This window comes from Anneissia japonica, unplaced genomic scaffold (assembly GCF_011630105.1).
Source record: "Anneissia japonica isolate Jap-2015-1 unplaced genomic scaffold, ASM1163010v1 scaffold287580_len341680_cov180, whole genome shotgun sequence".
Classification (NCBI taxonomy): Eukaryota; Metazoa; Echinodermata; class Crinoidea; order Comatulida; family Comatulidae; genus Anneissia; species Anneissia japonica.
Genome location: NW_022717063.1, coordinates 203,113 through 215,472, shown reverse-complemented (window position 1 = coordinate 215,472; position 12,360 = coordinate 203,113). Strand labels below are relative to the sequence as shown.

General features: G+C 33.4%; 2 protein-coding genes across 2 annotated transcripts in view; one reads left to right on the top strand and one right to left on the bottom strand.

Annotated features, from left to right (window-relative positions):
* LOC117110095 (lysophospholipid acyltransferase 1-like) overlaps positions 1-4,224 on the bottom strand; it is a 49,880-nt gene extending 45,656 nt beyond the window's left edge. The window contains exon 1 of the mRNA XM_033252682.1: positions 4,040-4,224. Within this exon, the coding sequence (XP_033108573.1) occupies positions 4,040-4,102 (63 nt within the window). The 5' untranslated portion in view covers positions 4,103-4,224. The remainder of the gene's footprint in view (positions 1-4,039) is intronic.
* A 501-nt stretch (positions 4,225-4,725) lies between these two features.
* On the top strand, positions 4,726-12,119 carry LOC117110101 (transcription factor E2F3-like). Its single transcript, XM_033252699.1, has 8 exons — positions 4,726-5,236; positions 6,950-7,085; positions 7,349-7,565; positions 8,917-8,996; positions 9,357-9,456; positions 9,700-9,814; positions 10,461-10,584; positions 11,198-12,119. The coding sequence occupies exons 1-8, from the start codon at positions 5,069-5,071 to the stop codon at positions 11,410-11,412; spliced, it is 1,155 nt and encodes a 384-aa protein (XP_033108590.1). The 5' UTR covers positions 4,726-5,068; the 3' UTR covers positions 11,413-12,119.
* The last annotated feature ends 241 nt before the right edge of the window (positions 12,120-12,360 follow it).

Below are 12,360 nucleotides of genomic sequence, written 5' to 3'. Positions count from 1 at the left end.
CTGGGTGGGATGGTGGTCTACCACAGGTTACTCCCAGCAATTTGCTGGTACCTATTGATACAGCCGGGTAGACAGAAGCAATGTAGGTAAAGTGTCTTGCTGAAGGACAAAAGTGAAATGCACAGGGAAGGATTGAAACCCCCAACCTGAAGGATGGGAAACCAAACCATTCCTACTCTACTGCACCAAACATAAACTATACCTTGGTCAAATCAAATCACTACTTGCACTCAGATTTAAATATTTAAAGAAAATAGTAATGTTTTGCACACGTGTGGACAGAATCAAAGGTACTGTTTAGCCCCTTTTTTCACTCGCCGTTAATTTTCGCGATAAAATGACGATCGCGAATATTTAGGGCGTGCAGAAATCGCAAAATTCTGGATGATGAGTTTTGTCTTCGAAAACCAGGCTACCGGCCGAGCTAGTATAAAACTGATATTCCTGCAATGAAGATTTCATGGAAACGTTCATTGCTCCTTCGTGTATTACTTTTCACTCATTCGATAACATTTTAAAAGTTAAATACAGTATTATATAAAAGCTGAATGTCATATTCTTATTCTGAAATTGTTAAGCTTTCTTGGCTTGGCCAGTACTGTACATCATGCTTTACATCACACTTCACACAGTAAGAGGTCTAGTACCAGCATGGAGTAACTCCATAGTACCAGTGGTTGTCTATTACACTACTGTAGCTAAGCTAGGTATGCCCAGGGAGTTGTTATAGTGACTATAACAACTCCCTGGTATGCCTAACTTAATGGAATATGGTATTTCTTATACAATATGGATATTTCCCATTAGTTGAAAATATTTTTATAAAACATATCAATTTCTTCTTTGTTACGAATGTTAGGCCTATCCTGCCGTTTGTTTGAAAAACCTTGGTAAAGTCAGCTGGCTGGCAGGCTGAAGTATAGTACTGGTAGCTGAAGTAGGCCTAGGCCTACAGTACCTATGGTAGCAAGCCTAAAATCGGGAGGGTAGAAGATTGCAAAAAAAATCGGAAAAACCCAAACAAAATCAGGAGCTCTAGCTATAATATAGGCTAAAAGAACACAATGATACTGCAGGTTTCTGCATCATGTTAAAAAATGGACTGGAAATCGTAAAATTGTGAAAATAAAAAGATGCAAAATATCTCAAGTTGTAAAATCGAGAAAATATAGGGCGAAAAAAAAAAAAAACAGGGCTGTATAGTAATCTGTGAAATGTACAGTGATGTGCACACACTCAGAACTATAACGGAGTTGCACTGTTCGCAACATGAACTCCAGCAAGTTAAATTGGGAAGGTCTCCTATACTTACAGTAAGCTTTGTTATTAACAAACACACTGTAAAATTAGATAATTTATGTCAGAAGGTAAACAAACTATGTTTACATTAACACCCATTGCTTATGTATATTAATGTTCGAAGACATGATTTATATCTACGGTATATTCAAGAAAATAATTTCCAGGTGTGGTCATAAGCGCTTCTGTAGAAATAACATGCATCATTTTTAAATCAAAACAGTTGTAAATTTATTGATTAGGATCTAACTATTTACAAGTAGTGAGCTCTGACGTTCTTAAAATAACACACAACTAGTTAAACATTAATTATTTCAACCAATATACGAGCTGCATACTTTGCTTACTTAGATATTGGATTTGGAAGAATGACATCAGTAACATGAATACTGTAGTTATCAGTATTCCTAGGTAAATTCAATGGTGAATACCAAGTGTGTTATTTTTGGCCATAGAGTCAGCAACAGGTTTATATGCAAATTCAATTCTGTTAATATTCCAATAAAAGGTGCTTACTGAAGAGTGGTGCCTATTCCAAAAAAATTGTACTGATGGTACATTGTACGAAGGCCTATTTAAGACTTGTTTTTATTGAGAGTGAGATGGGGGCTATTTAATAGGCGTTGGACTTTCTATCGGATGGTTATATACTTCGATACCGATGCTTATCATACTGTTTGTGTTCTTGGGCAAGACACTTTATTTGCATTTGCTTCTCTTTACCCAGGACTATAATGGTCTGGTAGGTGATGAATGATTCGGAATGAAATTAGTGTTTATGGTATAATGCATTCACAACTTATCACTTATTATTATAATTTATTATTATATTATTATTTATATTATTAATTATTACTATTATAATGTTATTTATTTTTATTTAATTATTTTTATTATTATCATCATTATTATTATTCCTACTGTATTATTTGACAATCTTTTGAGAGCGTAACCTAACAGCAGTGCTGACTTAAAGAGGCCCTCTATCAAAAGTGGAGTTGAATACCTTGGTGTTTATGGGCACATTAAAAATAATTATTACAGTAGATCACTCCCGTCTGCGTCAAACCATTTTTTTCCCCCGCATCATTTATTTCAACAGCATAAAAAAAAACAATGCAATATTGTGACTGGAAATACATTTTCTTTAAACAACAATAAAATTAAACCAGATTTTATACAATATCTACAATATTCTTGCCAAATAAAAACAGTCTCTCCCTTATATATACAAAAAAGCAATATTCTATTGTTCCGATTAAAATCACGTCTTGAAAAAAAAATAGAGTGATATCTAATAATTTTTTCTATGTGCCCTAAGATGCTCACCTTCCAATCCCAGGGTTCTGGGTTCAATTCCTATCACAACCAAAACAACTCCATTTTCTAAGACTCATAATGAGACTTAGTTTATGTGGAGCATCTTTTTTTTCATTCCTGATGATGACATAATTAATGTCGAAATATTGAATCCCAACACGATGGCATGTATTTCAATACTTGGAGTATGTATTATACTTTCTTATTAGAGCATCTTATGTTTATGTGAAGGGATGCCACTTAAAATAGTGATTAGGTTTGCTGATTGGCATATCCTTGGACTTTGGCCTAACCCAATTTTTAAAAAATACATAAAAAACAATTCAAAAACAGATATAAAAAATCTAACTACAATTAAATAAATAATGAGAAAAGTTTTTAAATATTCTTTAGTTAAAATCATTAAAATTGCAAGAATAATAAAATTACACAGTAAAAATTATTGAAAGTGCAAGAAAATGGATTGTATTCTAAAACAGGGAACAATTAAAAAATTATTAATTATATAAAATAGCTCAGTCAGTAAATTCAAATGTGTGTCGTTAATTGGAGAAATCAGAAAATAAAAAGTTTTTCAGATTCCTGGTATTTTAAAAATACCTTGAATTGTGATATTTACTATTTAGAAATTTAGGCTACAGGTCACTGTCCTCAATTTAGATAGTTTTTAAAAGGCTATTCACAAAGTATAAATTAAAGTATCGTAATACACGTTCATACACCACAGTACACTAAAAAGTTGGTATGGCTAGAGTTGGTTTTGGGTTAACAAAATGTTGGTTTTGTTCATATAAATAAAGTTGTATGTTAGGTTGGGAGGAGTTGGCTTTATAGCTCATGTTGGTTTTGCTTGTGACTGTGAAAAATTTATCCTTGGCTATTTATAATTTATGCATATGCCTGGTGTAGTAGCTACCCTTAGCTTAATAACTAGTTACACAAGTTATGATAGGCATAGTCCTAGGTAGGGTCTACAAAATAAAGGAAAGGTCTAGGCCTATAGTTACACCAGGCTTTACTTTTATAATTTTATAACTGGCCTATTATTAAAAAAAGTAAAACATTTATGATCTCAACAACAACAGCATAAAACAATAAAAAAAACCTTTTGTTCCACCACGTATTATTATTATTATCCCCATGCATACCAGCCTAAACTATACATACAAACAGAAAAATGTATGGGCGGGGCAGACTTTCCTAGGCCTAGGCCTTTTTAATCTGAAACACAGGTGTTCAGAACTCTCCCATGCGATGATTATGGCATTTCGCCCCGTAGCCTAGGCCTGAATCACAATGCTCACGTACGCATGGTTGGTTGGACACGCGTATACACACGAAGTAAACATACACAGCTAGCTAGAAACCAACGAACACGGCGAAAATGTTACTCAATGTAAATCCTATGGATAATACTTACCTCGACATATCTAAGTTTAAATTTCACAGAAATATCTTTCAAAAAAGGAATCTCGAGCACCATCTTCGCTCGTAATTCCTAGTCCTTAAATCAACAACAACCAGGCCTAAGCTAGGCTTGATTTATCAACACACTGATATCAATCAAGGGGGCGGCTATCTATCTCCACACACAAGGATAAAATCATATCCGACGTAGGGCGAACAAAGTGTATTCTGATTGGAGCATGGCCACGAATCTACTTGTTTGATAGCCACGCCCAATTTAATGTGCAATTTATACTTTTCATTTTCTTCATTTTCAAAACATGTCCCTGTAACATTGAGTAGTGAGAATTTGAAAAATATTATCATAGGAATATGAAAAAATATACTTGGAAACTTACCCTACTCTAGGCCTATAGTGTATTATTCTGCCAATGCCCAGTACGCCCCTACTCGGACTATCTATTAAGGACTACAAAATACACTTCCTTATGCAAATAAAATATTTATATTATACATTATACGAGACAAATTCTGAATATTTTGACCATCACCTTTACGAATAAAATATTCAATGATTAACAAACAAGAATATAATTATGTTAAATATTATAACATTTAATAGTATACCGAGTTGGGGCATCGTTATACACGCCACCACACGTGATAGCGTTCGCGCGAAATACAATTTCGCGGGCTTCATTATATTTTTAGCCGGCTGAGTGATTATAATTTCTCAGTCAGCAACTGTTCCTTGGGCCTACAGGAAACGGGTTCTGTGGGTGTTTTAAAAGTGAATGTTTGAATTACTTTTTTTTTGTTATTAATCACTCAGTAATAATTGTTATTATAGCTGAGTAACTCGCTCCTTAGTTGGTTGTTGAAGCAACTTGTTCATCAGTAAAATTAAAGCTTAGGCTAGCCCAAGCCTATTTCAATGTCTCTTCAATTCAATTACTGAACCCAAGCTAACAGCAGTCATTGTTCGGAACCGGGAAGAAAAGGAAGATCATCTTGCTATCGTTCGTTGTATCTTTTTTGGAAAATGGAGACTTTTTCGCCCTCTAAACTTTTTCAATTTCAAAACTTACCATCGCAAATTCAGAGCTCTGATCTAATTGATGATGATCTTGTAGATGTCGTTGGTTACACACCCAATCCTTTAAAAAGCGGCCAAAGTTTCGGGACACGTCCCCAGCTTGGGAGACCACCGGTAAGAACAGTAGTGAATTTGTTTAGTCTAGACCCAGGCCTAGCCTTCATTTGTTAATTTAAATTTGCCTGTTGTAATCTGTAATTTCAATGTTCTAGGCATAGGCGGCCTATGTTATGCTAGTCTACAGTAATGTCTTTGGTTGATTATTTAAAAAATAATCTAGGCTAGGCCTATACATACACAGAGAATAGGCCTAGACGTAGGCCTATCTAATTTTTATTGTGTTTAGTTAGGCCCTAGGCTAGGCTTTTTTTTTCAATGGTAGGTAGGCCTTTCTGCAAAAGCAAGAATAAAAACCCCAATAAGTTTGGCCTAGGCCTATATGTGGTGGTATTGATATGATTTAAAAGAACGTAGAAAATAAATAAAATAATAAAGCAGCATTTCAAAATAAAGTAAGTAGGCCTAGGCCTTGCCTATAATTATTATTATTGTTATTGTGTTACTAACACCTACCTCAAGTGGAGAAATTAGAGAACAATTAAAAAACCAGTTAGTTTTTTTTAAAAGGGGAAAAAAACACAAACGATATTCGATTTAGTGTAATAATAATAATAATAATAATAAATAATAATAATAATTATAGGTTAGGCCTACTTACTTTATTTTGAAATGCTGCTTTATTATTATTATTATTTTACTAAATTGAATATCGTTTGTGTTATTTTCCCCTTTAAAAAAACCAACTGGTTTTTTAATTGTTCTCTAATTTCTCCCCTTGAGGTAGGTGTTAGTAACATAATAATGATAATAATAATAATTAATAATAATAATAATGAGTAAATTAGTTTCATCTGGTTTCAAATAGAAATAAATATGTATAATTTGGTTTATCACAAGGAATTATACATATTTATTAATAATAATAATGATATTTTATAATAATGATTTAAAAATAAATTCTTGTTTAATGCTGGTATATTGGCTTGTGTATCAGTTTTTCAGAATGTATTTTTGCAGTGTAATGTATTAGCAGAGACTAAAGTCCAAACTGCATTTCATTGAGATTTTATACTTATTTTAGATAAAATAATTTGGTTTTCCAGATTTCACCACAGCTAGCCATGCAAGTGTTTTATTCTGTAATAACTAAAGATAATCATGTTTTAACTACCAGGGGTGGATCTAGGATTTGAAAGAGGGGGTTCAAAATGTTTTCAAAATATCAAAAATTGAAAGGGGGTCCTCCCCTGGAAAATGTTGATTCCCAGATGGCTGGAAATGAGCTTTCCCGACTTCTGAGGTGTCTTTTAATTACCTTTAAGTTCTTCAAAATTCAAGGTTCCCCCCCCCCCCTCTTGAAAAAGGTTAGGTAATTTTATCTCATTCTTAGGCCTATACACATGGAAAGAAATTAAGGACATTGGCAATATTATTATTATATTACAACAATATTGAGTTGCTTGATAGTTACGTAGTCTTTCTTCCATATATCGATGAACTGATAGGCCTGAAGAACGCCCTTTTGTACATAAATTAATACGATGTTGAACCAACAACAGTGTTTTTAATTCTATTTAATTGAAGGCTAGGTAGGTAAGCATGCATTTTGTAAGCCAGGACCCAGTAGTATTTTGTTACTTTTCTTCACAGAGGGGGCTCGTCTGAACCCCCATGGTTCCTCTACTGACTACTGTACAGTACATGTAGTACCTTTTAAATACTAAGATTACATTTGACTCACTGCATGATATTGCTGTATATTTACAGGCAAAGAGAAAATTGGAATTGGACTCAACAGGTTTTGATACTGAATCCAGTTCTGGCTCGCAAGGATTCAAAACACCAAGTCCTAAGATGGCACGGAAAAAAGCAATGGGAGCTCAGAGAGGTTCTGCTTCAAAAGGTATTGTTCAATCTTTATCATCAACATATTTAATTACATTAAAGATTTGCAAATAAAATATATAGATTTTATTAAATATTGCTTTGGGAGTAAGGAACATAACTTGTTCTTTCACTTTTAGGTTCCTGTCTGCTCTCTGAGTTGACTGTTATTGTGTTTGTTTTATGTTCTTGATTTTGGCAATAAAGGATAAAAATAAGAAATAATTAACTAATTGATAATAAACCTTTTTGATTCTGAATTCTTTTGGATTATTTCCCTAGTTAAGTCACCAGCGGAGAAGACTAGGTATGACACTTCATTAGGACTGTTGACCAAACGTTTTGTGACACTTCTTCGAGGAGCTCCAGAAGGCGTTTTAGATCTTAACAATGCTGCAGAGATTTTAAATGTTCAAAAACGGCGAATTTATGATATAACCAATGTGCTAGAAGGTATTAAACTCATTCAGAAGAAATTCAAAAACAATATACAGTGGAAGTAAGTACATATTTTTGGTGTTTAAATTTGTTATATCATTTTTTTTAAAGTATTAGAACAGTATTGTCTGGAGACCCTTGATACTCTTTCATCGGACCCTAGATACTACTTTGTGGGACTCTGGATACTTCTTTGGGGGACTGCATACCACTGTATTCCAAGACCATGGATAGCTTTCAACCATCTTTAATAATGATATTTTTTGTGAACACCAACATTTCAACCGACACCTACCAACGTATTGCTGATAGATATTTTTGTTAGGACAACACGCTAAGAACCACAGTATTACCCAAGCAGTATTGAGTCCAACAGTGTCTGCACCAATTACAGGATGGAAATATAAAATATATAAAACTTACACAATATCATTAAAAAGCCAAAATTATTTTAAAATAAAATAAAGATTATTTAACCAACTCAAATGTAATAGACTTAAACATAGAAAAACTACAATGAAAAATGCTGGACTGTCTTATCAATGAAATGTTATTTATCAAACCTAGTCTGAATAAAGAAAGTGACTGTCAAAGCTAAGCCCTTTATCTATTAAACTTGGGGGAGTAATATCCCACTGGTACAAACTTTGAAATTCTAGTTTACAACTTTTGTTTTATAGATTATAAGCAGTTGTATTCCTCATTATTTGAACTTGAAAATGACACCATGAAGGAGTTGAATCGTCATTCTTTTTTTAGCATTATTTTTCTTCTAAGATACATTTTGTAATCTCATAAATATTAACATTGAGAAGAAAAAAGAATACAGCCCTATGTACTTTCAGAAAGCTGTGCATTATTTTTTAAAAAATACTAAAATACCGTACTCCGTGCCTGGGAGTAGGGTATTTCTGAGGGGCACTTTTTGATTGAAAAATGATTATATAAGAACATTACGAATGGTGGTGTGGCGGAAAAGATAATCCTCCAGAATAGCAGATGCAATTAGTGGAGGTGGGTAGTGGTTAGCTTGTTGGCCATCAGCCGATCAAGATTAGCAGGATGGCAGGATCATTGCAGGTTTTTTTGAAAACTCAGATGAGCCTAGACAAGTATATAAGAAGAGGAATGTTGGAAATATACTGTCTGTCAAGGGATCGGAGCTCTTATCTGTCTGAGAGAAAAATCCTCATTTTGATATTGACCTAAGAAGAATAGTGTTCCACTCTGCAACTCAAATCATGCCAACAACCACAGTCCCAGGATTGATTGGATTATTGACTTGCTTAAAAAAAATCTTATGATATCATTGAGGGGGCGCTTATTCAAATTAGGAGGGGTGCTTATTCAAATGGGGTGCTTATTCGTGCAAGTACGGTAATTAATAAAATTGTATTTTGTCTGTTTCATAGGGGTGCTTGTAACTCAGTCGCTGTAAGAAAAGATGGAGAAGGTTTACCAATCAGTGCTGAATCAGTTAATCTTCATGCAGGTAACATATTTAAAGTTATTTTTACAATTAAACAAAGCAAACATTATTAGTATTAAGATAACCAGGATTTAAATAAAATTATATGTAAAATATAGTCCATATCATTATCAAAATAATCTTGGTTTATTTAAGCAATTTCTTTTTATCGGGTTTTATATATTACCATCATTGGAATTGTGTATGTGTAGTAATGTAATTGATTCATTTTTCATGTTTGTAGTTGTATTTGTAACAAAATCTTTAATAGGTGTGTTAATGTAGTGAGCTAATTTAGTACAGGTTGTTGTACTGTTGTTACATGTTATAAACAAAACCAGAAAGAGTTGTGAAATCTAATGTTTTTTCCATAAAAATTTCAAGATATTGCTGATTTAGAGGTACGTGAGAAGAGGATAGATGAACTTATACAAAATGCAACACTTCAACTTAAGATGTTAACTGAAGATAGAGAAAATCAAAGATATCCTTTTATAATTAGAGCCAATATCATTTATCAAACATCATGCAACAATATGTTGTATATTGATTATTTGAGGTAGGTAGCTTTCACTAAGTACATAGAACCAATTGAATGTAACCCTGCATGTTGAGGGCTCACTTCTGATCTGTAATTTGTAAGAGCAAGTGTGTGGACAGAAGAAAAATGTACATTCTGACTATATTTGAGAGATATTCCTGCTATATTCCTTGACTATCGTTTTACATTTGCATATGTAACGTATCATGATATTCGTAACATTCAAAGTTTCAATGATCAGACAGTGATAGCAATAAAAGCTCCACCAGAGACCAGACTGGAGGTGCCTGACCCAAAAGAGGTAAGTTAATAAGTCAAGAGGTAGGCCTCCAGATTCCTTTTCAACACTTGGTGCCAATAACAGGATGCCTTATAAATGTTATAATACATTCATTATTTTATATTTGAGGCTTGCCATCCCAAAACCAGCATCGGTGACCAAAAAGTGAAAATTAGCTTTTTAATATTTTCTTATTCTCCACATTATAAGCTTTAAAATGAAGGGTCATTTACTGGAATCAACTTACTATTGCCAAAGTTATGAGTAAAAGTATTACAGCTTCTCTGTATTAAAGTATACAATACTGACACATTCTAATGCTAATTAATCAGTTTAACAATATAGTGACAGTACGCTGGTGTTGGGTTGGCAAACCTCATGTATATAAAGATGGCTTTATGTACAAAATGCCTTATCATAGGGTTTACATCTGTACTGTTGGTTATTTATTGAATAATCCTCTCAAACCATTGTTAAAAATTAATGAAGTATATAATTTTACCTTAGACAACACTGCACAACTTAACATTGTCGGTTCACCTTAAATCACTTGTTCACCTTGATACCTATGGTTCTTATCTTGTCACTTTATAGTGTTCATTTTATATATGGACACTGTTTTGTTATACTGGGTATTTTTAATTTATTGTTATTGTATTCTCCATAGGGTGTTCAAATATGGTTGAAAAGCACAAAGGGACAGATTGAGGTATACTTGTGTCCAGAGGAAGCCCAAGATGAGAACATCCCCCTTTCAGAATGCAGCAACTCGTCCTCCAGCAGTAGTCTAGGTAAGGTGATGCTAAGAATGGTGAGAGATGTTTTAACTGTAATTTGGTGGCCTTTATATGTACATGTTTATCAATGATATAATGTACTACACATACTTTTTTACTTCTTTGATTATTGTTTTGTTCTCTTGCCTGCAGATTTAGAATGTAGACAGTAAATAATAAACCAAATACTGTTTACCCACCAATTCAAGACTACCTGAAAATCTGGAGAGGTCTCAGGGTTTAGTAAATTACAGGGGTCTTGAATTGGAGGGCGAACTATAGTATACTGCATTTGGTTTATTATTACAGTATGTTTGGATTACTAAAGGATTAAGTAAGAATGTTATAAAAGAGTTATCCCACAAAGAACTAGACAGTTATTTTATTTGGATGTGGAAAAACATCCAAATAAAATAACTGTCTAGATCATTTTACCTATTAATGCGAACCGTCATAATTTATGTCTGTACTAATTGCCTAATTCAAAGCAATTATACAATATATACAATAATTCAGTGTGTGACAATCCCTTCCCATCGCCGACTGGCACCCGTGACATGCTGGTGACAATCCTGCATGACTAAATTTCGATTTTTTTTTTTTTTTTTGCATTTTTCAAACATTGCAGGTAGTGCTCCCTTTAAGGTAGAAACTATTGAAGAAGATTTGGAAATTGATTGTCTTCAAAAGAGCCTACTCCTTCAGACTGATGATCAGAACTCTGGTGATATGGACGACTTTGTTCCACTTTCACCACCTATGGTGGAAGATTATTTATTTACCCTTGGCGAGGATGAAGGGATTTCAGACTTGTTTGATGCATATGACATGTTCAGCCAATAAGGGAACTTCTGACAGAAGACTTGCTACAACTTGAATACATGCCACTTATTTATTGACATCCATCTCTAAAGCAACCTAGACTGTATGGATGTGTAACCAAAGCTGTTATTAGCTGAATTTTATGGCTGGGCTTGATATTGATAACAGGACTTAAGGCTTCATGAGATTTACAATGTCTAAACAAGTGTCTGAAGAATCTTCTTTATTTACTTGAACAAAACAAGATCTACTCCATGTCATTCTGAATATTAAAACCTACAGTTTTAATACTGAAAACTCTATTTCACTATTGTCTGTAAATGAATTATTGCATTGGTAGTCACCTATTGATTTAAATTTGATTTTATTATGTATTCATATAATCATGTTTGTTCCATCTTTTTCATTTGCCAGATACATGTATCAGCATTTAGTATCATTTCAAGGATATTGCATCAATGTTAACCATAATTGTTAGTATACAGTACTACATTGTTTGTAGGAAGTAAATTGATTACTGAAATTCAAATAATTGAAAATACTGAATCTAAAAAGAAGGATAAACAAGAGTTTGATAAGCAGATGTACAAGATTCATATGTAGAGGCATTGAGTCCAAGACAATTATAGTATGTGGTTGCTTGTGTTTACACAATTTGTTGTTATTTGTATGATCCTAATTCTATTGGGTTACCATTGTTACTTGGTTGGAATTATCCAAGACTTGCATTTGAAAGCGGCGGATTTAGGCGGCGCCCCTCCCCCTTTTGGAAAGTAAAAAAAATAAAAAGAAAGAAAGAAAAAAATTGATCTCCCAAAACGTCTTGGAGGTTATTTTTGGGCATCTAGAAGACAATTTCGTGGAGGCATAACTCAAAACTCATAACTCACTTTATTGCAATCGTATAACAGATTGGATAATACAAATATTCAGAGTAGGAAATAAAACATAAACAGGCACAATAAAAGG

Bases quoted from the DNA above. Each gene is read 5' to 3' on its own strand.
- LOC117110101 (XM_033252699.1), top strand. From the start codon at position 5,069: ATGGAGACTTTTTCGCCCTCTAAACTTTTTCAATTTCAAAACTTACCA. The intron at 7,086-7,348 runs GTATTGTTCAAT...TTATTTCCCTAG, and splicing joins GAGAGGTTCTGCTTCAAAAG to TTAAGTCACCAGCGGAGAAG. The intron at 10,585-11,197 runs GTAAGGTGATGC...CAAACATTGCAG, and splicing joins GTCCTCCAGCAGTAGTCTAG to GTAGTGCTCCCTTTAAGGTA.